The sequence below is a fragment of the Anolis sagrei genome, chromosome 1 (assembly GCF_037176765.1).
Source record: "Anolis sagrei isolate rAnoSag1 chromosome 1, rAnoSag1.mat, whole genome shotgun sequence".
In the NCBI taxonomy this organism is placed as follows: Eukaryota; Metazoa; Chordata; class Lepidosauria; order Squamata; family Dactyloidae; genus Anolis; species Anolis sagrei.
Window position 1 is genome coordinate 333,186,956 of NC_090021.1, and position 26,525 is coordinate 333,213,480.

Consider the following 26,525-nt stretch of genomic DNA (forward strand, 5'->3'; position numbering starts at 1 on the left):
TGCGGGGTGAGAAGGGCGGAATATAAAAGCTGTAAATAAATAAATAAGTAAATAAATAAATATTGTTCCTAAGCTATAATACTCTCTTTCAAAGGAGGTTCATTTGGTCCCTTCTCTGTCCTATTTTCAAAGAACTTCTTATTTAAACAGGCTTTCAGCTTTTAACTGATTGAGAAAATATGATGTGCTTTGTGCTCTTTTTAAATAAGTATTATATTAATGTAATTTTAAATCATTTTAATTGGATTGTTCTTCAATGTTTTTCAAAATATTTGTATAGTATAGTCAACTTTTCATATCCAGAGTTTCAACCACCCATAGCATGAAAAGATTTAAAAACACATATTCCAAATTAAAAAAAATCTTAATTTTGCCATTTTATACAAGGAACACCATTTTACTACACAATTCTAAACAAACATACATGGATTTTGGTATCTTTGGGGGCTCCTGGAATAAAACTCCAGAAGATACCAAGCCCCCACTGTACTGCATATTGGTTTAGCCATTTTATTTTAACATACAGTCCAAGCTAATTTAGGACTCATCCTGGGCCAAGAACAATGAAATGAATAGATAAATTATAAGATACATGGTTAGTGCCAATTCATCAGGAAATCTGGGCCTGTTTTGACTCATTTCCTTCCTATCACAAACAAACCTGAGGGTCAGATTTCCTGCCTGCTCATATTTTTAACAAGAAATGTGGTCTGTTGTATTATATTATATTATATTATATTATATTATATTATATTATATTATATTATATTATATTATATTATATTATATTATGGTGTCATCATGGAATACTGAAGGTGCAGGTTGGATATTAAATGTTTCCAGAGCCATAGTTGACTTCGAAGGTCTCAAGTTTGCAAATTACCCCAAGGACTCACTAAGCAAGAATGGAAATCCTTTCTTTAAGAGAATTTCAGAAATTAGTTGCCACTGAACTATGAAAGTATTTTCTAAAGAGTATCTTTCTACCCAATTTATTATGGTAACACTGCATGTACTGATGAAGTTATGTACACATGTTAAGTTGGTATGTGCTCAGGAATTAGAGATAAGGTAACCAATGAAATCATACAAAAATGAAAATACTAGTCATTTGATGTATTGTCGAAGGCTTTCATGGCTGGAATCACTCAGTTCTTGTGGGTTTTTTCGGGCTATATGGCCATGTTCTAGAAGCATTTCTCCTGACGTTTCGCCTGCATCTATGGCAAGCTTCCTCAGAGGTGAGGTCACCTCTGAGGAAGCTTGCCATAGATGCAGGCGAAACGTCAGGAGAAATGCTTCTAGAACATGGCCATATAGCCCGAAAAAACCCACAAGAACTGACTAGTCATTTGTCTTTAACCTGAAGTTTTTGAAGTTCTAAAAACAAACATACACACATTGCTATCTTTGGACAACAGCCAACAAAAACGAATGCTATAATAAATGAATTAGTCTATTATTATTTTTTCTGCAAGACAGCAAACACGGCTACTAGACCTCTGAAATATTTTATACTGGTGCAAAACAGTGGGTTACCTTAAGTTACTTGACATAGGCGAACCTCCTAAACCAAGCTCCAACACTTGTTCCATTCCCCAGAGAAAAAGTGCATCCAGTGGGGGGAGAATCCCCAGAGTCCACAAGAGAGGCAAACACAAAAACACAATGTGCAAGATCTGGTTTGCCAGGGTTAAAGCTGGTATATCAGCAAGGAACCTGGACAAAAATAGAAACGAACATTATTCCTGGGATGAAGAAATTATCTCCATATGCAGTGAAACTCTGGTCTACCCTTTCCTGTAATTTCTAACTTCTTTTATGATTTCAGTCAACATTAACTAAGAACAAGTGTTAATGTATATCTAGAACATAAGGCAGACTAATGAAATGAAAGTGGAGGACATACTGAATAATCTTGCAAAAATGGGGGAAAACTTTTTTTTTTACCTGAGAAAACAATGACTTAGTCATGCTGGAAGACCTAGACCAGTGATTTTCAACGTGTGGGTCACCAGATGTTTTGACCTTTAACTCCAAGAAATCCTAACAGCGGTTTACAATAGCAAAACAACAGAGAGGAAACAATCTGGGACATCTAATCACCTCTCAACAAAAGATTGCCCCAGGCACTAACAAGCCACACCAAACAACTGCCAGGCCATCAAATGCTAATCAAGGCGGTCAGCTGAAATATTCACACCTAGCTCCAGCAGACAAGAGTCCTTTGTCCCACCCTGGTCATTCCACAGATATATAAACCCTTTTGCCTAGTTCCAACAGACCTCACTACCTCTGAGGATGCTTGCCATAGATGCAGGTGAAACGTCAGGAGAGAATGCCTCTAGAACATGGCCATATAGCCCGAAAAAACCTACAACAACCCAGCTGATAAACTGGCTGGAATTTCTGGGAGTTGTAGGCCAAAAAATCTGGAGACCCACAGGTTGAGAACTATGGACCTAGAGAATCTTAAAGAAAATAAACTACTCAAATCCACAAATAATGAAACCCACAAAAGTTAAACCCACACATGTGGAGGACCAAGTAAATCCTGCTTTGCACAACATAAAATCTTTCAAAGTAATTACTATTTTTCACACAACTGTGTAAGTTTTTACCTGTGAGCAAGATCCACTGCAATGAAGATAAAAATGTAAAAAGGTCTCATAAGAGGGACGATTTCATAAGTGTCCAGTGCCTGGTAAGTAGCCGTCTCTGAAGCAGTGCTGATGATCAACGAGTATTCCCCTATGCAGATGGTCACCCATCCAAATATGAAGATCATAACAGTTCCTCCAATATTACCTTCGTACAATGATGCAATTCTATTTGGCAGCAAGTACCAGGTCCCTAAGCCACAGAGAACCCCAGCCAGAACTGAGTGAAAGATGACATTAACCATGTATTTTTTGCCTGAAATAATAAATCTGACTGTCTCTGACCCTACGCAGCTAGAGAATTCCCACTCATCTTCATCCGTTAGGGTACTGTGGACACGCACTCTTTCCACTGATGCAGTTTTCTGTCTTGCAAACATGTTTGTTGCCTGAACAATGATGGCTGCAGCTAGCATTAGTCCTCCAGAAACTGCAGCTGTGTAAAAATCCTGGAGAACATTTAATTGGTACAGAAGCGTTCCGATTCCTCCGAAAACCCATGGTATCAGAAAGAGAATGATTTGATTCACGTAGATGTAAAGAGGTGCGCAGTGTCCTAATTTAAACCGAGGGCCACCCAAAACGGTCTGTGGAAACCGCTTCAAGAGGAATTCTTGTTTGTGGTCATTCAGCAGAGGCACATCTGGGCCCATTCTTATTTACATGAATGTTGGCTGAAGCTCATTTTTTCTGATGAAAAGGGACAAAAAAAGCAGATTAAAGTATACCCAAATAAATCTAGCAAAATGAATTTTCTCAAAACTGCATGAAACTACACATCAACACCAGACGTCACATTTTCCATTACTAAATCCTCAAAGGGAATATATTCAACATTTGTGCGGTTTCTTTCCCAAAATGAGCCTTCTTTTTATTTCCCTAGCACTTTTTTACTGCATCACCCTACCATTCAAGGCTCTAACGGAGAAATTTATAAAACTGATAGGTTTTTATTTAATTCATATGAATTCATTATACACCAGATATATTAAATATAATTAATTCATTATACACCAGAGATATTAACAAAATAAAGGAAAATCTAACCAGACCGAGAAAGGTAGCATATGACTGTTGGCAAAAATGGCAAAAACTATGAGCATATAAAATATCAGGAAAGACTCCAATTAAGAGCATGAGACTCCCCGAAAGGTTGGCAAATAACTTAGAAGAAAAGGGATTAAAGAGGGTAAAAGATATGTGGAAACAAGATGGAGAGATAATTAATTGGCCAGAATTTTTGGAAAAGAGGGGAAAAGAAAATTGGTTAAAACTAAGAGGGATTTGGGAAAAAGTAAGAAAAGAGGGTGCACAGCCCATTGAAGAACTAAAGGTAGATAAATTGCTAAATGCAAGAGAAAAAACAAGTAAAGGAATAGTGGCAAAAATACATAATTTAATGGTAGAAGATAAAGAGTTTATGATTAGAGCAATAAGTAACAAATGGAATGGAGTTAAATCATTACAGACACATGAAATAGAAGAAATTATTAGGAACATGAATAAAATAAAAACAGAAAAATATAATGAATTAGAAAAAAATATGATATTAAGATGGTATAGAACTCCTGAACAATTGGCTTATATGTTAAAAGGAAAGAATTCGAAGTGTTGGCATTGTAATAAAGAAAAAGGTACTTATTCACACATGTGGTGGGAGAGTTCTGAAATAAAAAAAATCTGGCAAATGATACAAGGAAAAATTCAGGAGATATCCCAGATAAAAATTCAAATTAATAATGATTTGCTACTTTGGGGAGTGTTGGATCATCTGAATATAATAAGTAATTGCCAGGAGTTATTTAAGGTAACAATAAGAGCAGCCCATGTGGTGATTGCTAGAGGATGGAAAGACAAATCGAAATGGATGTTAAGTAATTGGAATGATTATATGTATGACCAAGTGTAGTTAGATATTACGGGAATTATGACTAACCAATTATGATGGCCACATCATGAGGAGACAGGAAAGCCTAGAGAAGACAATTATGCTGGGGAAACTGGAAGGCAAAAGGAAGAGGGGCCGACCAAGGGCAAGATGGATGGATGGCATCCTTGAAGTGACTGGACTGACCTTGAAGGAGCTGGGGGTGGTGACGGCCGACAGGGAGCTCTGGCGTGGGCTGGTCCATGAGGTCACGAAGAGTCGGAGACGACTGAACGAATGAACAACAACAACAACAACAACAACAACATGACTAACCAAGCACCAAGAATGGATAAAGAAAAGATCATTATAAATAGATGGAAGGTCTACTTCAACTGGGTGAAAAATGGAGGAGCCAACGATCACATCGAAGAAAAAATACAAAGACTCTACAAGTGGCTGGATCTGCAAGATTAGTAGAAATATACTGTGGTTGAGGAGGGAGGGAGAGGGAGGGAAGGTGGAGATAATGAAATATACACCAGTGTAAATTAGCATTATGTCTTTAATATTTGCTGAATTACTCAGGATTTATATGTGTAACACTTGAAATTTAGCTTATTGATTTGTGTTTATAACATAATAAAATATGTTAAAAAAATAATTAGTGAATGGAATTTAATATCTTGTTATGGTTCCATATTTTGCAACTCAAACACGTTTGTATTCAGAAAGCACTTTATGTATTCAGTGAACAGTTTCATACAATGATTCCTCCTTATAAACAACCTTTTGTGCACTGAAAGACACATCTTAGATATTACTAACCGACAAGCCATGAAATAGTTGAGAAACGACAGCAAGCGTAGAGCAATCAAAGTAGGAACAAGCAGGAGTGCGAATCAAGACACCATTATCTTATATAGAGGTCAGTTTCTTCCACAAAGTGTCTCTCTGTATTAGTTCATTCATGGCCACCTTGCAATATGGCATCTGCCTCTTCTTCTGGTATCTGAGGATGAAACAAGAAGCATTCAGAGACAGCGCTTAAACCCTGTCTACTTTCCCTCAGATAAGTGTATTCATTTATAATTATCTTTGTTACACATATAGCTGGAAAAAAAATGAAATGACTTCTCAAACCTTCCTACTAGAATATTTAATACCTCTAAGTGCCAGCATTCATTACATTCTGCTTGGGAACCAACAAGGAACCCATGGATGTATGTTAGAAAGTACAGACATAAAAGTACAGGATGCCCCCAGTTATATGACAGGTCAGGGACTGAGGGTGGAATTAGTTGGAAAGTAGAAACTAGGTTTTAAATTTGCAAATTTAGTCTGCCTAATGAAAAACGTAAACAGCAACACTATATATAACTTTTGAATGCCTGATAATGCTAAAAGAAGAAGTGATTCAAGAAAGGATCTGCTTTTTCCATAGGCAAGCCTTAGGACCATGAACTTGCATGCAAACAATCCATAGTGAGCCTGGTAGACAAATGAAAGAGAACAGATGAAAGAGTGAATCCTCATCAAAGGCACCAGAAAGTGAAGTGTCAAAAGTGGAGGGAAAGCCTGTACCTGATTCAATGCTCCAGAGATTATTGCCCTTCGTGTCCAGGGATGTCAGCTTAGAATGGTCAATAATAAAATCATAAAATCATGGATCATAGACACATAGAGCTTAAAGAGACCACAAGGGCCATCTAATCAAACCTCCTGTCAAGCAAGAAAACATTTGATGCCTCAAATGATAGTTCTGCTTCTGAGTATATTTGACCTGCTAATTCCAAAACGGGCACCGGTTTTGTCCTATCAGGCCTAGTTTTTGAGATACAGTACATATGCCATATGCTTCATCTATTCACTCATAGAAACCTACGACAATCATATCTAAGAAACTAGAACTGATGCACTCTATCCAATGCAATTTTCTCAATCAGCACCCTAAATAATCCCAGGAAAAGGCCTGAAAACCAAGACACCAAGAAATATGTATTTGGTTCAACTTTCCAAAGCCAAGTACAGCATTTTCAAATTTGCAGTAAATCAATTTGCAATGTTTTAAAACCAACTGTTATGCAAAATATGATATTTCATGTACTTATGCGCATTTTTCTGGAGAATAGACAGCACAGCTTTGTGTTGTCAAATGCTTTCATGGCAGGAATCACTGGGCTGCTGTAAGTTTTTGGGCTGTATGGCCATGTTCCTTCCCTTTTCCCTAGCATCATTGTCTTTTCTAAGCTTTCCTGTCTTCTCATGATGTGGCCAAAGTACTTCATCTTGGCCTCTAATATCCTTCCCTCCAGTGTGCAGTCGGGCTTTATTTCCTGGAGGATGGACTGGTTGGATCTTCTCGCAGTCCAAGGCACTCTCAGAACTTTCCTCCAGCACCACAGTTCGAAAGCATCTCTCTTCCTTCGCTCAGCCTTCCTTATGGTCCAGCTCTCACATCCGTAGGTGACTACGGGGAATTCTATGCGGATCTTTGTTGCCAGTGTGATGTCTCTACTCTTCACTATTTTATCAAGATTGGTCATTGGGGATAGCATAGTCATGTACAAATATTTGAAAAGACCATATCGAAGAGGGAGCAAGCTTGTTTTCTGCTTCTCTGGAGACTAGGACGTGGATCAAAGGATTCAAATTGAAGGAAATAAATTCCACCTAAACATTAGAAAGAATTTTCTGATGGTAAGAGCTGTTTGGAAGTGGAATATGCTTTCTCTGAGTGTAGTAAGAGTCTCCTTCTGTGAAGGTTTCTATACAGGTGGAATGTCTATCTGTCAGGAGTGCTTTGATTATATTTTCCTACATGGCAGAATGGGCTTGGACTAGATGGCTCTTGTTGTCTCTTCCAATTCTGACTGTCTATTCCAGAATCACATAAGCTATATTTGTCACCCTAACATTGAACATCGAAAACATGCAAATGTGAGTAGATGAATAGGTACCGCTCCGGCGGGAAGGTAACGGCGCTCCATGCAGTCATGCCGGCCACATGACCTTGGAGGTGTCTACGGACAACGCTGGCTCTTCGGCTTAGAAATGGAGATGAGCACCACACCCCAGAGTCAGACATGACCGGACTTAATGTCAGGGGACTACCTTTTAACATTGAACTAAAGTTACCTGTACAGGAGAAAATTAAATAATCACAGAAAGCTACTTACCAATGGCTCCATCTCAAGAGGAAGGATACTACAACCTAGTGCCTGGCTGGTTTTCAAGCTTGCGACCCGACCCTGCTAAAAGGCAAATCTAGGCCTAAAAACCAAAAGATATATAAAAAAGGAAAGCGGTTAAGACTGAATTCTTACGAGCTCCACTCATCCATAATCCCCTGGCAACCCACAGAAGCAGCAACAAACAAAGAGTCTCCCGCCTCTCTTCTCATCCTGATTAAAATACATACATATATACATACACTGGTTTCTATAGAAATGTGTCAACTAACTCAATGCCAGGGCCAGCCGCCAAACACCAGAGGGTTGAACAGGAGCCAAACCCTGACAGATTGTGCTTTTAGTGGAGTTTACTGATGTACATTAGTTTTGATCTACACATATATAAATAATTCAGAGTGAAAACTGCATACTGCTACTGTATCTATAGCAATTGTGTAGAAGACGGATTTCAGCTTGTCACACAACCAGATATGAAGCAACACCTCCTACGAAGATCTCTTCCACACAATCCTTTTTAAGGAATACGAGTAATATACAAAGACATAAGTGCTGGACGGGGTTACATTCCCCCTGAAGACACAGGTCCGCAGTTTGGGTGTCCTCTTGGACTCTTCACTTACGCTTGAAGCTCAGGCGTCGGCGGTGGTGGCCGGGAGGGCCTTTGCACAATTGAGACTCCTGCGCCAACTGCGACCGTACCTCGTGAAGGCGGATCTGACCAGGGTGGTCCATGCCTTAGTCACTTCTAGATTGGACTACTGTAATGCACTCTACGTGGGCCTGCCCTTGAAAACGACCCGGAAATTCCAACTGGTCGAACGGGCGGCGGCCAGGTTGTTAACTGGTACTCCTTACAGAGAGAGGTCAACCCTCCTGTTTAGGGAGCTCCACTGGCTGCCATTCATTTTCCGGGAGGTGCTTACCTACAAAGCCCTAAATGGTTTGGGACCCGCCTACCTTCGTGATCACATCTCCGTATATGAACCCACACGATCTCACTGATCAACTGGAGAAACCCTGCTCACGATCCCACCTGCGTCGCAAGTGTGCTTGGTGGGGACGAGGGACAGGGCCTTCTCCGTGGTGGCCTCCCGACTCTGGAACTCTCTCCCCAAGGACATCAGACAAGCCCCAATATTGGCAGTCTTTAGGAAGAGCTTGAAGACGTGGTTGTTCCAGTGTGCCTTCCCAGAATAGGAAACTCCAAGCATCATGTCCCAATTGCACTTTATTAAAGATTTAAGATTGTCTGCACATTGCACCTATCTCCAAAAACCTATCTATTTCACCTGTCATGCCCAGCATTTTAATTTTTTTTAATTATTACATTGGCCTGGCCTAAGTTTTAAATGTGTCATGGTGTTATCATCTAATGTTAATTGTTGTTGTTCATTCGTTCAGTCGTCTCCGACTCTTCATGACCTCATGGACCAGTCCACGCCAGAGCTCCGTCGGCCGTCACCACCCCCAGCTCCTTCAAGGTCAGTCCAGTCACTTCAAGGATGCCATCCATCCATCTTGCCCTTGGTCGGCCCCTCTTCCTTTTGCCTTCCACTTTCCCCAGCATAATTGTCTTCTCTAGGCTTTGCTGTCTCCTCATGATGTGGCCAAAGTACTTCAACTTTGTCTCTAGTCTCCTTCCCTCCAATGAGTAGTCGGGCTTTATTTCCTGGAGGATGGACTGGTTGGATCTTCTCACAGTCCAAGGCACTCTCAGAACTTTCCTCCAACACCACAGTTCAAAAGCATCCAAAGCCATGGTATTCCCTGTAGTAATGTTAATTGCTATTGTTTTAATGTTTACTGCTTGTTTTATGAGTTATTTATTGTTGTATTTGTTATGCTGTTGTTTTTTGTTATGTTGGGCCTCGGCCTCTTGTAAGCCACACCGAGTCCTTTGGGAGATGTTAGCGGGGTATAAATAAAGGTTTATTATAATATTATTATTATATTATAAATATTTGAAAATGAAATAATAATAAATATTATAGCGGGGCTCAACTTTATATCAAAACCAGTTGCTTCAGAAAATTATTATTTTGATTATATATAGACCTCTTTATCCCCCAAAGGGGACTCAAAGCAGCTAAAGGACAAGTGGCTAAAGCCAGCACTTTGAATTGTACTCGATAACAAATTTGCAGCCAGTGGAGCAGACTCAACAGGGTGGTTGTATGTCCCCTGCACGCCACTCTGGCTGCCACCCATTGGAGTACTTGGAGCTTTCAAACAGTCTTCAAAGGCAACGCCACATAGAGCACATTACAGTAGTCTATTCGAGATGTAACAAGAACGTGGACTACCGTGGCCAAGTCTGGCTTCTCATGGTGTGGGTGCAGCTGGTGCACAAGTTTCAACTGTGCAAAAGCTCCCCTGACCACCGCCGAGACCATAGAACCATAGAATCAAAGAGTTGGAAGAGACCTCATGGGCCATCCAGTCCAACCCCCTGCCAAGAAACAGGAAATTGCATTCAAAGCACCCCCAACAGATGGTCATCCAGCCTCTGTTTGGTCATATATTATGTTAACTCTGGTTGGCCATATATTATGTTAACTATGAAGGTTAATTTCCTCAATGATGAATCCAGGACTCCCAAACTGCTTATTTATTTATGCAATACTTTTGACACTAAATAAATAAATAAATAAATAAATAAATAGAGTCTCACTTATCTAACATAAACGGGCCAGCAGAACGTTGGATAAGCGAAAATGTTGGATAATAAGGAGGGATTAAAGAAAAGCCTATTAAACATCAAATTACTTTATATAAATAAAAATGTAATGTTCGTTTGTGGGATTAACATAATTCAAATACCACTAGATGAATTGACACCAAATTTGGACACAATACACCTATCAAGCCAAGTGACCGTCACTCATAAAAACACTGAAAAACACAGAAGAGACTTTAAAAGCAAACAAAAGTGTGGTGTGGAGTGTGGTGGAGGCTCCTTCTTTGGAAGCTTTTAAACAGAGGCTGGATAGCCATCTGTCAGGGGTGATTTGAATGCAATATTCCTGCTTCTTGGCAGGGGGTTGGACTGGATGGCCCATGAGGTCTCTTCCAACTCTTTGATTCTATGATTCTATGAAAAATACACCAATTCTGGGCACCACAATTGAAGAGGGATGTTGATAAGCTGGAATGTGTCCAGAGGAGGGCGACTAAAATGATCAAGGGTCTGGAGAACAAGCCCTATGAGGAGCGGCTTAAGGAGCTGGGCATGTTTAGCCTGAAGAAGAGAAGGCTGAGAGGAGATATGATAGCCGTGTATAAATATTTTTGAGGAAGCCACAGGGAGGAGGGAGCAAGCTTGTTTTCTGCTTCCCTGGAAACTAGGACGCAGAACAATGGCTTCAAACTACAAGAGAGGAGATTCCATCTGAACATGAGGAAGAACTTCTTGACTGTGAGAGCCGTTCAGCAGTGGAATTCTCTGCCCCGGAGCGTGGTGGAGGCTCCTTCTTTGGAGGCTGGATGGCCATCTGTCAGGGGTGATCTGAATGCAATACACCTGCTTCTTGGCAGGGGGTTGCACTGGATGGCCCATGAGGTCTCTTCCAACTCTTTGATTCTATGATTCTACTATAACGCATGCACAAAATCACATATATACACATATACACAAATATACTCGCACACACAGATGTATATATGCACACAAAACACATATACACAGACTGGGTCACAGCAACGTGTGGCAGGGGACGGCTAGTGATTTTATAAATTAAGCACCAAAACATCATGTTTCACAACAAATTGACAGAATAAGCAGTTCAATACACAGTGAGGTTATGTAATTACTGTATTTAGGAATTTAGCACCCAGAGACAAGGGTTCTCTCTTTTTCCCACCCTGAACATTATTCCGGGCGGAAAGCGTTGGATAATACAGAACTTTGGATAAGCAAAGGTTGGATAAGTGAGAATAAATTACTATTACATGTAAAATCTTGTCCATTTGTATCCACAATTAAAACATCTTGTGATGCAATTTGTGCCTTTTGGCACATCTTCTGGCATATATGTATATATGTCTAGAGGCGAAATTGGGCCCTCCTTCCAGGTGTTATAGGAATCGTGGGAGCTGACGTCCAAAACACCTGGAGGGATAGAGCTCCAGTATTCAACTTTGATAAAGTAAAGGATGACAGGTATACAGGTAACAAAAAGGATGTTGGAGACAGTCAAGACTGACAAAAACACCTGGAGAGAGGACCTAAGTTGGCCCAGGCCTGCTCTAGACATATATATACACACCTGGAGGGAGGGGCTCAGTTGGCCCAGGCCTGCTCTAGACATATATATATATACACACTTGGAAGGAGGACCTAAGTTGGACCATGTCTGCTCTAGACATATATATATATATATATATATATATATATATATATATATACACACACACACACACACACACACACCTGGAAGGAGGGCCTAAGTTGGCCCAGGCCTGCTCTAGACATATACACACACCTGGAGGGAGGGCCTAAGTTGGCCCTGGCCTGCTCTAGACATATATATACACACCTGGAGGGAGGGCCTAAGTTGGCCCAGGCCTGCTCTATACATATATATACACATCTGGAAGGAGGGCCTAAGTTGGACCAGGCCTGCTCTAGACATATATATACACACACTTGGAGGGAGGGCCTAAGTTGGCCCAGGCCTGCTCTAGACATATATATATACACACACTTGGAGGGAGGGCCTAAGTTGGCCCAGGCCTGCTCTAGACATATATAACACCTGGAGGGAGGGCCTAAGTTGGCCCAGGTCTGCTCTAGACATATATATACACACACTTGGAGGGAGGGCCTAAGTTGGCCCAGGCCTGCTCTAGACATATATAACACCTGGAGGGAGGGCCTAAGTTGGCCCAGGCCTGCTCTAGACATATATATACACACCTGGATGGAGGGCCTAAGTTGGCCCAGGCCTGCTCTAGACATATATAACACCTGGAGGGAGGGCCTAAGTTGGCCCAGGTCTGCTCTAGACATATATATACACACACTTGGAGGGAGGGCCTAAGTTGGCCCAGGCCTGCTCTAGACATATATAACACCTGGAGGGAGGGCCTAAGTTGGCCCAGGCCTGCTCTAGACATATATATACACACCTGGATGGAGGGCCTAAGTTGGCCCAGGCCTGCTCTAGACATACATATACACACCTGGAAGGAGGGCCTAAGTTGGCCCAGGTTTGCTCTAGACATATATATATACACCCGGAGGGAGGGCCTAAGTTGGCCCAGGTCTGTTCTAGACATATATATATATACACACACACTTGGAAGGAGGGCCTAAGTTGGCCCAGGTCTGCTCTAGACATATATATACACACCTGGAGGGAGGGCCCAAGTTGGACCAGACCTGCCCTTGACATATATATATATATACACACCTGGAAGGAGGGCCTAAGTTGGACCAGGCCTGCTCTAGACATATATATATATACACACCTGGAAGGGGGGCCTAAGTTGGCCCAGGCCTGCTCTAGACATATATATACACACCTGGAGGGAGGGCCTAAGTTGGTTCAGGCCTGGTGTGGTGTGATTTAAGTTCTAAGAAACCCACATCATTGCAAGGCGTTGAGGGGAAGCCATAATCCACCGCCATCCTTCTTCTCTCTCCTTCCTTTCTTCCCCCCATCCTATATATACTTTGGATAGACCTCTGATGATTAAGGGGGAGAGAAGATGGATGGAGGAAACGGTGAGAAAACAACAACATCGCCGCCATCTTTGTCTCACCCCCCTCTCCTCTCCTCCCTCCCCCTTTTTCTCGATTCTGGGAAGGAAAGCGAGCTGTGGAAGGAGAGGAGGGGGTTGGGAAGAGAAAGAGGGGGGTCCCTCCTTTGGGGCGACGCCATCACAACCCCCGGGCGCTTCTCCCCTATCTGCTGCCCCCCATCTCTCTCTCTGTCTGCCTTTCCTCAGAGGGAAGAAAAAGAAGAAGAGCCGTTCCCCGGCTCCTCTGCAGGCAAAACTCACCCGCCAGAGGCTGAGCCCGCCTGGTCCCCGCCTCTTGCGGGAAGGAAGGAGGAGGAGCAGATTAGGAAGAGGGAGAGGGAGAGGCAGGCAGGGCCCTCTTCCCAAAATGAAAGCGGCATCCAAACAATGTATACGTTTCCATGCAGGGAGTCTCCTGAAAATGGAAACACACACATTTATTTTATACTAGCTTGGGGACCCGGCGCTGCCCGGGTTATTAGAGAAAGGAATTGTATATCAAGGTTGGTCTTTATTTATATGGCTCGCAGTGGTCTCAGGAAGTTAGTGAAGGTACTGTGAGACCCATCATCTGTGGTCCATCGTCTTCCAAACTGCACCAGGATGGAGAGAGGGTCATGGGGGCTCTGTGTGCCAAGTTTGGTCTTTATCAGCCATTGGATGAGGGTGGCAGTGGTTTCAATAAGTGAGTGAAGGTACTGCAAGTCCCATCATCCAAAGTCCATCCTTCAAACCGCAGCAGGATGTAGAGTGGGTCATGGGGGCTCTGTGTGCTAAGTTTGATCTTGATCAGTCATTGGATTAGGGTCGTAGTGGTTTCAGTAAGTGAGTAAACGTACTGCAAGTCCCATCATCCATGGTCAACCCTCCTCCAAACTGCAGTAGGATGTCGAGTGGGTCATGGGGGCTCTGTGTGCCAAGTGTGGTCTGTATTCGTAATTGTTTGACTCCGCCCCCTCTGGCCATTTCCTTTCCTCTCTTTGTCATCTCGGAATCTTGGAATTGAGGCTGGCCAATCAGAGACCATATGCAAATTTCCTTCTCTCATGTCTCCCTTTCTGTCATGAACCCTTTTCTCCACCAGGGGCTCCTGTAAAGCTGGCCAATCAGAGACCATATGCAAATAGCACCACAGCGGCAGCCAATCCGAATCTTGGAACTTTCAGGCTGGCCAATGAGAATGCTGGCACATACACCACCACACCACCACATTTTTGTCCTCCGCATACAAACTTTGACTTTTATTATATATATAGATATAGATAGATACAGGGAGCCCCTTCAAATATGTCGACACACATCTCCCATTGATTGGCATTCCTAAATGTTTCTATGCAAGGAATCTCCTCAAACTCTGCACACTCTTAGCATCTATCTATCTATCTTCATTTATATACAGAGCCGCATCTCTTCACACAACATTTATAGGCAATTATCTTCCAGAAAATTAGAAACATTGGAGGTAAATTTCAGGCAAAAATGGGTATGATAAGAAACAAAGATGGCAGGGACCTAACAGAAGCTGAAGAGATCAAGAGAAGGTGGCGAGACTATTTATTTATTTACTTTTGCTTGCATACCGCAATTTCTCAGCCTTGTAGGCGACTCAACGCGGTTTACAACAAGAGCAAAAGTCAATCCAACAGCATACAACATTTAAAAACCATTAACAGCAAATATACAAAATGACAATAACAACACATTAACGTCTCGTAACTAGAATCGTGATCCAATTCGTCTTCCATAATTCCGTTTCCTATATTCATCGTGTACATTGCATTGTCGTCTGTACGCATTCAGAAGAAGATCTACAAGCCACTCTAAACACCTTCGCAGAAGCATACGAGAAGCTCGGCCTGTCATTGAACATTGAAAAAACCAAGGTGCTTTTCCAGCAGTCACCAGCCAACCCCTCTCCAATGCCAGTGATACAGCTTAATGGTGTAACATTATAAAATGTTGACCATTTCCGCTCCCTTGGCAGCCACCTCTCCACCAAAGTCAACATCGACACCGAAATACAACACCGCCTGAGCTCTGCAAGTGCAGCATTTTCCAGAATGAAGCAGAGAGTGTTTGAGGACCGGGACATCCGTAGGGAGACCAAGGTGCTTGTCTATAAAGCTATTGTCCTCCCAACCCTGCTATATGCCTGTGAGACGTGGACTGTCTACAGACGTCACATGCAACTCCTGGAACGATTCCATCAGCGCTGCCTCCGGAAAATCCTGCAAATCTCCTGGGAAGACAAGCGGACAAACGTCAGTGTGCTGGAAGAAGCAAAGACCACCAACATTGAAGCGATGGTCCTCCAACATCAACTCCGCTGGGCCGGCCACGTTGTCCGGATGCCTGACCACCGTCTCCCAAAGCAGTTGCTCTACTCCGAACTTAAAAGCGGAAAACGGAACGTTGGTGGACAGGAAAAGAGATTTAAAGACGGGCTCAAAGCCAACCTTAAAAACTCTGGCATAGACACTGAGAACTGGGAAGCCCTGGCCCTTGAGCGCTCCAGCTGGAGGACAGCTGTGACCAGCAGTGCTGCAGAATTTGAGGAGGCACGAGTGGAGGGTGAAAGAGTGAAACGTGCCAGGAGGAAGGCGCGTCAAGCCAACCCCGACCGGGACCGCCTTCCACCTGGAAACCAATGCCCTCACTGTGGAAGAAGATGCGGAGCAAGAATAGGGCTCCACAGCCACATACGGACCCACAAGGAAATCCATAATGGAAGACCATCTTACTCGTCCAACAAGGGATCGCCTAAGTAAGTAAGTGCATTGTTTAACTGAACGCCTGTTCGAACAGCCAGGTTTTTAGTTTTCTTCGAAACACCATTAACGAAGGGGCTGATCTAATGTCCATGGGAAGGGCGTTCCACAGCCGAGGGGCCACCACAAAAAAGGCCCTGTCCCTCGTCCCCGCCAGCCGTGCCTGTGATGCAGGCGGGATCGAGAGCAGGGCCTCCCCAGAAGATCTTGGAGTCCTGGTGGGTTCATAAGCAGAGATACGTTCGGATAGGTAGTTTGGGCCAGAACCGTTTAGGGCTTTAAAGGCCAACGCCAGCACTTTCAATTGAGCCCGGTAGCAAATCGGCAGCCAGTGGAGCTGGTGCAGAAGATCTGTAAAGGAAGGATAATAATATTGAGGATAGTTTTGACGGTGTGGTGAATGAATTAGAACCAGACATCCTGAGGAGTGAGGTTGAATGGGCCTTAAGAAGCATTGCTAACAACAAGGCAGCAGGAGATGACGGGATCCCAGCTGAACTGTTTAAAATCTTAAAAGATGATGCTGTCAAGGTGATGCATGCCATATGCCAGCAAATATGGAAAACACAAGAATGGCTATCAGACTGGAAAAAATCAACTTATATCCCCATACCAAAAAAGGGAAATGCGAAAGACTGCTCCAACTTCCGTACAGTGGCCCTTATTTCTCATGCCAGTAAGGTAATGCTCAAGATCCTGCAAGGAAGACTCCAGCAATACATGGAGCGAGAGTTGCCAGATGTTCAAGCTGGGTTTAGAAAAGGCAGAGGAACCAGAGACCAGATTGCCAATATCCGCTGGATAATGCAGAAAGGCAGGGAGTTTCAGAAAAACATCTATTTCTGCTTCATTGACTATTCTAAAGCCTTTGACTGTGTGGATCATAATAAATGGTGGCATGTTCTTGGTGGGATGGGCATCCCAAGCCACCTTCCCTCTCTCCTGAGGAATCTGTACAAGGACCAAGGAGCAACAGTCAGAACTGACCACGGACAACAGACTGGTTCAAGATTGGGAAAGGCGTACGGCAAGGCTGCATACTCTCACCCAACCTTTTTAACTTGTATGCAGAACACATCATGCGAGGATGTGCGGGGCTTGAGGAATGCAAAGCTGGGGTGAAAATTGCCGGAAGAAACATTAACAACCTCAGATATGCAGATGACACCATGTCAATCATTCTTGTTGACCGAAAGCGAGGAGGAGCTGAGGAGCTTTCTAATCAAGGTGAAAGAAGAAAGCGCAAAAGCTGGGTTGCAGCTAAACATCAAAAAAACCAAGATTATGGCAACAAGAATGATTGACAACTGGAAAATAGAGGGAGAAAATGTGGAGGCCGTGACAGACTTTGTATTTCCAGGTTCAAAGATGACTGCAGATGCAGACTGTGGCCAGGAAATCAGAAGACGCTTACTTCTTGGGAGGAGAGCAATGTCCAATCTCGATAAAATAATAAAGAGTAGAGACATCAGACTGGCAACAAAGATCCGCCTAGTCAAAGCCATGGTATTCCCTGTAGTCACCTACGGATGTGAGAGCTGGACCACAAGGAAGGCTGAGCGAAGGAAGATCGATGCTTTTGAGCTGTGGTGTTGGAGGAAAGTGCTGAGAGTGCCTTGGACTGCGAGAAGGTTCAACCAGTCCATCCTCCAGGAAATAAAGCCCGACTGCGCACTGGAGGGAAGGATATTAGAGACAAAGTGGAAGTCCTTTGGCCACATCATGAGGAGACAGCAAAGCCTAGAGAAGGCAATTATGCTGGGGAAAGTGGAAGGTAAAAGGAAGAGGGGCCGACCAAGGGCAAGATGGATGGATGGCATCCTTGAAGTGACTGGACTGACCTTGAAGGCGCTGGGGGTGGTGACGGCCGACAGGGAGCTCTGGCGTGGGCTGGTCCATGAGGTCACGAAGAGTCGGAGACGACTGAACGAATGAACAACAATCCAAACAATGTATTCGTGTCCATGCAGGGAGTCTCCTGAGAATGGAAACACACACATTTCTTTTGTATACAGGGAGCCCCTTCAAATATGTCGACACACATCTCACATTGATAGGCAGTTCTCAATGTTTCTATGCAGGGAATCTCCTCAAACTGTGTACACTCTAAGCATCTATCTATCTTATCTATCTATCTGGGTTGTTGTAGGTTTTTTCAGGCTGTATGGCCATGGTCTAGAGGCATTCTCTCCTGACGTTTCGCCTGCATCTATGGCAAGCATCCTCAGAGGTAGTGAGGTCTGTTGGAACTAGGAAAAGGGGGTTTATATATCTGTGAAATGACCAGGGTAGGACAAAGGACTCTTGTCTGCTGGAGCTAGGTGTGAATGTTTCAGCTGACCATCTTGATTAGCATTTGATTGCCTGACTGTGCCTGGAGCAATCTTTTGTTGAGAGGTGATTAGATGTCCTTGTTTGTTTCCCCTCTATTGTTGTGCTGTTGTAATTTTAGAGTTTTTTTTTAATACTGGTAGCCAGATTTTGTTCATTTTCATGGTTTCCTCATTTCTGTTGAAATTTTTCTATTCCCCCCCCCCCCCAAGAATTCTGTTATTATGTTTGTTGTTTACTATGCATTTTAGTGACAAAAAAACTGATGGTATTAGGAAAAACATAAAGTTAATAAATACTGCATTACTGAATACGGAAAATATTGAATATAGCTATACATACAAAACAATATTAATTGTTTACAGTTAAAAAAAACTGTAGTAGTACTACTGGGAATAAACTATTGATTACAAACAAAAAGAAAAATTATTATGAAAATCCTGCATCCCTTTGATGTAGCACCATGTGTCACAATAGGTGAAAACTGCTGATACAATATAAGTAGCATAGGTGGGGAACATGAGGTCCTCAAATTATTGGTGGATTATAGCTTCCTTCTGCCTTAATCCAGAACACAGAAAGTTTTCTTTAGAAAGTTGCATGCTATATCAAACCATTTGTTCTGGAAGAAGCAAAGACCACCAGCATTGAAGGCATGATCCTCCGCTATCCATTTTGCTGGGCCAAATGCCATAGGGATTGTCTATGCTGCTGCTGCTGATCATGATTAAGCAAATTATTATAATAATCTATATAAATAAAAATGTAATGTTCGTTTGTGGGGTTAACAGAACTCAAAAACCCCTGGATGAATTGACACCAAATTTGGACACAAGACACCTAACAACCCAATGTATGTCCTTCACTCAAAAAAATTGATTTTGTCATTTGGGAGTTGTAGTTGCTGGGATTTATAGTTCACCTACAATTAAAGAGCATTCTGAACCCCACTAACGATGGAATTGAACCAAACTTGTCGCACAGTTCTCCCATGACCAACAGAAAATACTGGAAGGGTTGGGTGGGCAGTGTCCTTTGGTTTTGGAGTTGTAGTTCACCTACATCCAGAGATCACTGTGGACTCAAACAAGGATGGATCTAGACCAAACTTGGCATAAATACTCAATATGCCCAAATGTCAACACTGGAGGAGTTTGGGGGAAATAGATCTGGACCAAATTTGGCACAAATACTCAATATGCCCAAATAGACCTTGACATTTGGGAGATGTAGTTGCTGGGATTTATAGTTCACCTACAATCACAGAGCATTCTGAACCCCACCAACGAAAGAATTGGGCCAAACCTCCCCCATGACCACCAGAGTGGGCCACAGCAACGCGTGGCAGGGGACGCCTAGTCTATATAAATAAAAATGTAATGTTCGTTTGTGGGATTAACAAAACTCAAAAACCACTGGATGAATTGACACGAACTCTACACGAAAACTCAGTATGCCCAGATGTGAACACTGGTGGAGTTTGGGGAAAATAGAATCTTGACATTTGGGAGTTGTAGTTGCTGGGATTTATAGTTCACCTACAATCACAGAGCTTTCTGAACCCCACCAACGATTGAATGTAGCCAAACCTCCCACACAGAACCCCCATGTGGGCCACAGCAACGCCTTCCTGTCCCTCCCTCCTTCCTTCCCTTCCTTCTCCTTCCTTTCCTTCTTTCCCTCCTTCCCTTCCTTCCTATCCCTTCTTCCTTTCCTTCCTCCCTTCCTTTCCTCCTTCTTTCCCTTTTTTCATTTCCTTCCCCTTACTTTCCTTCCCTCCCTCCTTTCTTCATCCCCCTCCTTCCTTTCCCTCTTCCTTCTCCTTCCTTTCCTTCCTTCCTTTTTCCTTCCTTCATGTCCCTCCTTCTTTCCTTCCCTTCGTTCCCTCCTCCCCTCCGTCCCTCCCTTTTTCCTTCCTTCCTTCTTTCTATGTAAGATATAAATACAGTATATTATATATTGTTATATAGATTACTATATAATATGTTACTATTATATATTACTACATAATACAAATTAAATAGATTCTTGTGGGGGGTTTTTGGGGCTATATGGCCATGTTCTAGAGGCATTTTCTCCTGACTTTTCGCCTGCATCAATGGCAAGCATCCTCAGAGGTAATGAGGTCTGTTGGAATAGGAAAATGGGTTTTATATATCTATGGAATGGCTGGGGTGGGGCAAAGAGGTCTTCTCTGCTGGAGCTAGGTGTGAATGTTTCAACTGACCACCTTCATTAGCATTTGAAGGCCTGGCTGAGCCTGGGGGAATTTTTTGTTGAGAGGTGTTAAGATGTGCCTGGTTGTTTCCTCTCTGCTGTTTTGCTCTTGTAATTTTAGAGTTTTTTAATACTGGTAGCCAGATTTTGTTCATTTTCATGGTCTCCTCCTTTCTGTTGAAATTGTCCACATGCTTGTGGATTTCAATGTGGACATCTTAACACCTCTCAACAAAAGATTCCCCCAGGCTCAGCCAGGCCTTCAAATGCTAATGAAGGTGGTCAGTTGAAACATTCACACCTAGCTCCAGCAGAGAAGTGCTCTTTGCCCCACCCCAGTCATTCCACAGATATATAAAACTCATTTTCCTATTCCAACAGACCTCACTACCTCTGAGGATGCTTGCCATAGATGCAGGCGAAACGTCAGGAGAAAATGCCTCTAGAACATGGCCCTATAGCTCGAAAAAACCCACAAGAACCTAGTGATTCCAGCCATGAAAGCCTTCGACAATACATCAAATTAAATAGACTTACAGAATAGAGTTGGAAGGGACAGTCAAGAAGTAAGGAGAGAAGGAGGGAAAGAGGGAAGGAATGAAGGCGGGAAAGGGGGAAAGAGAGAAGGAGGGAGGGAAAGAAGGAAAGAAAGAAATAAAGAAAGAAAGAAAGAAAGAAAGGTAGAGAAGCAAGAAAGGAGAGAAGGAAATAAAAAAGTGAAAGGAAAAATACAGGGAAGGAAGGATGTAACCAAAGAGCAAACAAAAGGAGGAAAGAAACAGGTAGAGATGGGAGGAAGAAGAAGCTAAATAGGAAGGGAAAGAAAAAGAGGAAAGCAAGGATAGAAAGAGGGAGGGAAGGTTGGCCACAGGAACGCGTGGCGGGTACAGCTAGTAATAATAATATTTTCTGAATTCTCATTTACCTGATAGCGGGCATCACATCAGAAATGGACTTGAAAGCAGGGGGAAAAGTTTTCCAGCTCTTCGATGTTTAATGGCAACTTAATTTGCAAATTTCGACCCAATCCTGTTCTTGGGAAAAGCAGAAAACAAGCCTGCTGTATCTTGTACATAGCAACCTTTTAGCTGTTTGAAAACTATTTGCATTTTCTCCTCTGAATCTTCTCTTCTCGAGATCAAACATTGCAGTATATTCAGCTATTTATTGTGTATATTTCCAGATTCCCTCACAGATTGGTTTCCCTTCGACAGACGCACTCCAGTTTGTCAGTGCTCACAATTGGACAAGTATTCCAGATACAGCTGACCACTAGAGACTTCTATATGTGGTAGATCTGGCTGAACTTAATGAGGCCGCTTCTGACAAAACATGCATAGTGTTGTATAGCAGCAATGCCTTGAGTTTTAATTGCATTTTAAAATGTGCTCCTTGCCCATCCAGATTTTCCAGAACCATGATTTATTCATTTGAGTACAGAGATTCCATTGCATTAATTTGTGGCATTTCATATGCTGAATATATAAATAGATTAAATTCCTATAATACCTCCTCCCCCAAATTTAATTGGGCCAATCTATTGTATTTCAGCATAGGCTGCGATTCATTCTTTTAACTGCGTCCTAAAACACAGACATTGAGAGTTTCTCATCGTTGTCATCCAAGCAAGCTTTTAAACAGGCCTTCATTATTTTAGTCCCCAACTTCACTTAATATGTTTGGACAGATTCTCACAGTTTCCGTTGCTAATATGATTCCCTGCAAATAGAGCAGAAGGTTCAGCTGAACAAAAGAAACGATCTAATTTTAGTAATGGCGCAAGCTATGCCTGTATAATCCTGCACTCTTTTCCTTCCGCTTGTGAATGTCAAAGACTTTTTCCTCCCCCAGTGTAAGCTGAATTCTCATTTGTATCAAGAGCATGCAGGATTCGGTAAATATTCTTCTTTCCTACGATGCATTATACTGTACTGCCAAAACATAGGGTCTTTGGGATATTGCTGTCACAATTCTAGAATCTCACTCCAGCAGTTCTGTGCAAATGAGGCAATCACACAAAGAATCCTTTCTGATCAACAGGAGAGAATCAATGTCAAGTTCCATTTCAGGTTTTTTCTCTATTCATCTGTTTGTTGTACAATCAGTGAAAACTATTCACTTACAGTTTAACCAAAAACAGACTCCTACACCAATAAGCTAACCATCTCAAATTATGATAAGACCACAAAAAAGTAAATAGCTGGGGAAGACGAGGAGCAGAAAGAGCAAAATGAAGTTACACACATGGACGGATATCCAATTAACCTTTCCTACCAAAAGAATTGGGAATGGGGAAGGAGCATTCTCTCCCACTTAAGCTGGCTGCCCTTTGCACACTAAAAAAAGGACAGTCTCTAGCACAGAAAGGGCCGGCTTTAGCCCACAGGTTAATCACACGGGACTGTGGCACAGCTGGTTGGGAGTCAGCTACATTAAGATCACTACTGACCAAAAGGTCATAAGTTTGAAGCCAGCCTGGGTCGGAGTGAGCTTCCGACCAATTTGTGTAGCTTGCTGTCGACATTTGCAGCCTGAAAGACAGTTGCATTTGTCAAGTAGGAAATTTAGGTACTGCTTATGCTTATGAAGTTCAACAGTGACAAATGCAAGATACTCCACTTTGGCAGGAAAAACGAAATGCAAAGATACAGAATTGGGGACAATGCCTGGCTCGAGAGCAGTACGTGTGAAAAAGATCTTGGAGTCCTCAAGGACAACAAGTTAAACATGAGCCAACAATGTGATGTGGCGGCAAAAAAAGCCAATGGGATTTTGGCCTGCATCCATATTTATTTATCGTGTCATCAGCAACCATTGTATTACAATTCTAACAGAGCAAAACAAACACAGAGATTAAAAAGAAAAAGAAAAAAAGAAAGAAAAAAACCACACAGATTTTGCAAATTTGGTATTTGGTTAAATGTCCTTTGACCAGTATCTGGCCACTTGGAGTACCTCTGGGGTTGCCGCAAGAAGGTCCTCCATCGTGCATGTGGCAGGGCTCAGGGTGCATTGCAGCAGGAGGTCAGTGGTTTGTTCTTCTCCGCACTCGCATGCTGAGGATTCCACCCTGTAGCCCCATTTCTTAAGATTGGCTCTGCATCTCGTGGTGCCAGAGCGCAATCTGTTCAGTGCCTTCCAAGTCGCTCAGTCTTCTGTGTGCCCAGGGGGGAGTCTCTCATCTGGTATCACCCATGAATTGAGGTGCTGGATTTGGGCCTGCCACTTTTGGACTCTCGCTTGCTGGGGTGTTCCAGCGAGTGTCTCTGTAGATCTAAGAAAACTATGTCTTGATTTAAGTCGTTGACGTGCTGGCAGATACCCAAACGGGATGAACTGGAGATGTCTCTGCCTTGGTCCTTTCACTATTGGCTGCTACTTCCCGGCGGATGTGAGGTGGTGCAATACCGGCTAAGCAGTGTAATTTCTCCAGTGGTGTGGGGCGCAGACACCCTGTGATAATGCGGCATGTCTCATTAAGAGCCACATCTACTGTTTTAGTGTGGTGAGGTGTGTTCCACACTGGGCATGCATACTCAGCAGCAGAGTAGCATAGCGCAAGGGCAGATGTCTTCACTGTGTCTAGTTGTGATCCCCAGGTTGTGCCAGTCAGCTTTCGTATGATGTTGTTTCTAGCGCCCACTTTTTGTTTGATGTTCAGGCAGTGCTTCTTGTAGGTCAGAGCACGGTCCAAAGTGACTCCCAGGTATTTGGGTGTGCTGCAATGCTCCAGTGGGATTCCTTCCCAGGTAATCCTCAGAGCTCGGGATGCTTGTCTGTTCTTAAGGTGAAAGGCGCATGTCTGTGTTTTAGATGGATTAGGGATCAGTTGGTTTTCCCTGTAATAGGCAGTGAGAGCACCTAGAGCTTTGGAGAGCTTCTGTTCTACCATCTCAAAGCTTCCTGCTTGAGCAGTAATGGCACGATCATCAGCATAGATGAAACTCTCTGTCCCTTCTGGCAGTGGCTGGTCATTTGTGTAGATGTTGAACATGGATGGAGCAAGCACGCTCCCCTGAGGCAGGCCATTCTTCTATTTCCGCCATCTGCTTCTCTGGTCCTGGAACTCAACAAAAAAGCTCCTGTTTTGTAGTAGGTTTCCTATGAGGCGGGTGAGGTGGTAGTCCTTTATGATATGATACATTTTTCTCAGGAGGAGGCGGTGGTTCACAGTATCATAGGCTGCTGACAAATCTATGAAGACAGCTCCTGTGATCTGCTGCCTTTCAAAGCCATCTTCTATGTGCTGAGTCAGGTTCAGCACTTGCGATGTGCAGCTTTTGCCTTTTCTGAAGCCAGCTTGCTGTGGGATCAGACAGGGGTCTATATTTTCCATAATTCTATGCAAAATAAGTCTCTCCAGAACTTTGTAGAGGTGGCACAACAGGGAGATTGGTCTGTAGCTTTTTGGGTCATTACGGTCTTTGCCTGGCTTCAAGATGGCGATGACTCTTGCTTTCCTCCAGATTTTGGGGATCTGACAGGATGCAGTGCAGTTGTTCATCAGTTCCAGCAGCCAGCGCCTTGCTTTGGGACCAAAGTTCTTGATTTGTTCCATCCGTAGATCATCCAAGCCAGCTGCTTTGCCATTCTTACATTTGTTGAGAGCCATGTCCAATTCAGTAGACGTAAAAGGTTAATGGAGGTTGTTGTTCTCAATCTCTGGTTGTCTGGCTATTGGTTTCTTTCCTACTTTGGTGGCAAGGTTGGCCTGCATCCATAGGAGCCTAGTGTCTAGATCTAGGGAAGTCATGCTCCCCATGCTCTATTCTGCCTTGGTTAGACCACACCTGGAATATTATGTCCAATTTTGGGCACCACAATTCAAGAGAGATATTGACAAGTTGGAATGTGTCCAGAGGAGGGTGACTAAAATGATCAAGGGTCTGGAGAACAAGCTCTATGAGGAGCGGCTTAAGGAGCTGGGCATGTTTAGCCTGAAGAAGAGAAGGGTGAGAGGAGATATGATAGCCATGTATAAATACGTGAGAGGAAGCCACAGGGAGGAGGAAGCAAGCTTGTTTTCTGCTTCCTTGGAGACTAGGACACGGAACAATGGCTTCAAACTACAAGAGAGGAGATTCCATCTGAACACGAGGAAGAACTTCCTGACTGTGAGAGCCGTTCAACAGTGGAACTCTCTGCCCCGGAGTGAGATGGAGGCTCCTTCTTTGGAAGCTTTTAAACAGAGGCTGGATGGCCATCTGTCAGGGGTGATTTGAATGCCACATTCCTGCTTCTTGGCAGAATGGGGTTGGACTGGATGGCCCATGAGGTCTCTTCCAACTCTTTGATTCTATGATTCTATGAGGCTAATTTATGACACTATGAGGCTAATTTATGACACCAAGCATGCAAAGAATGAGGAAGTACTTCATCAGTGTCACAAATGGATGGTGAAGCAACAGATCCTCTGGTGGCCAGAATACCCTCATGAAAAAGCTGGAATGTTAAATAGCCTCTGTGTATCTGTTTGTCTATGTGTGTCTATGTGTGTCTATGGCATTGAATGTTTGCCATGCATATGTACATTGTAATCCGCCCTGAGTCCCCTGCGGGGTGAGAAGGGCTGAATATAAATACTGTAAATAAATGAATGAATAAATAAATCACCAGCTTCAGTAAATCTTGCCAACCAAAAAAGTGACAGTTTGAAGCTGCGTCAGGGTGAGCTCCTGACCTTCAGCCCAGCTTCCTGCCCACCTAGCGGATCGAAAACAGCAACATGAGTATATGAATAGGATCT

At 43.1% G+C, this 26,525-nt stretch overlaps 1 protein-coding gene across 2 annotated transcripts in view; it reads right to left on the bottom strand.

Moving 5' to 3' along the window:
- Nucleotides 1–13,866, bottom strand: part of PCNX4 (pecanex 4) — a 35,532-nt gene extending 21,666 nt beyond the window's left edge. The window contains exons 1-5 of one of the 2 annotated variants that reach the window (XM_060753993.2): nt 13,725–13,866; nt 7,707–7,800; nt 5,356–5,539; nt 2,622–3,350; nt 1,540–1,719 (exon numbers count right to left, since the gene is read on the bottom strand). In XM_060753993.2, coding sequence (XP_060609976.2) covers nt 1,540–1,719; nt 2,622–3,313 — 872 coding nt within the window. In that variant the 5' untranslated portion in view covers nt 3,314–3,350; nt 5,356–5,539; nt 7,707–7,800; nt 13,725–13,866. The remainder of the gene's footprint in view (nt 1–1,539; nt 1,720–2,621; nt 3,351–5,355; nt 5,540–7,706; nt 7,801–13,724) is intronic. The other variant, XM_060754003.2, reaches the window with a different exon arrangement.
- Nucleotides 13,867–26,525: the final 12,659 nt, after the last annotated feature.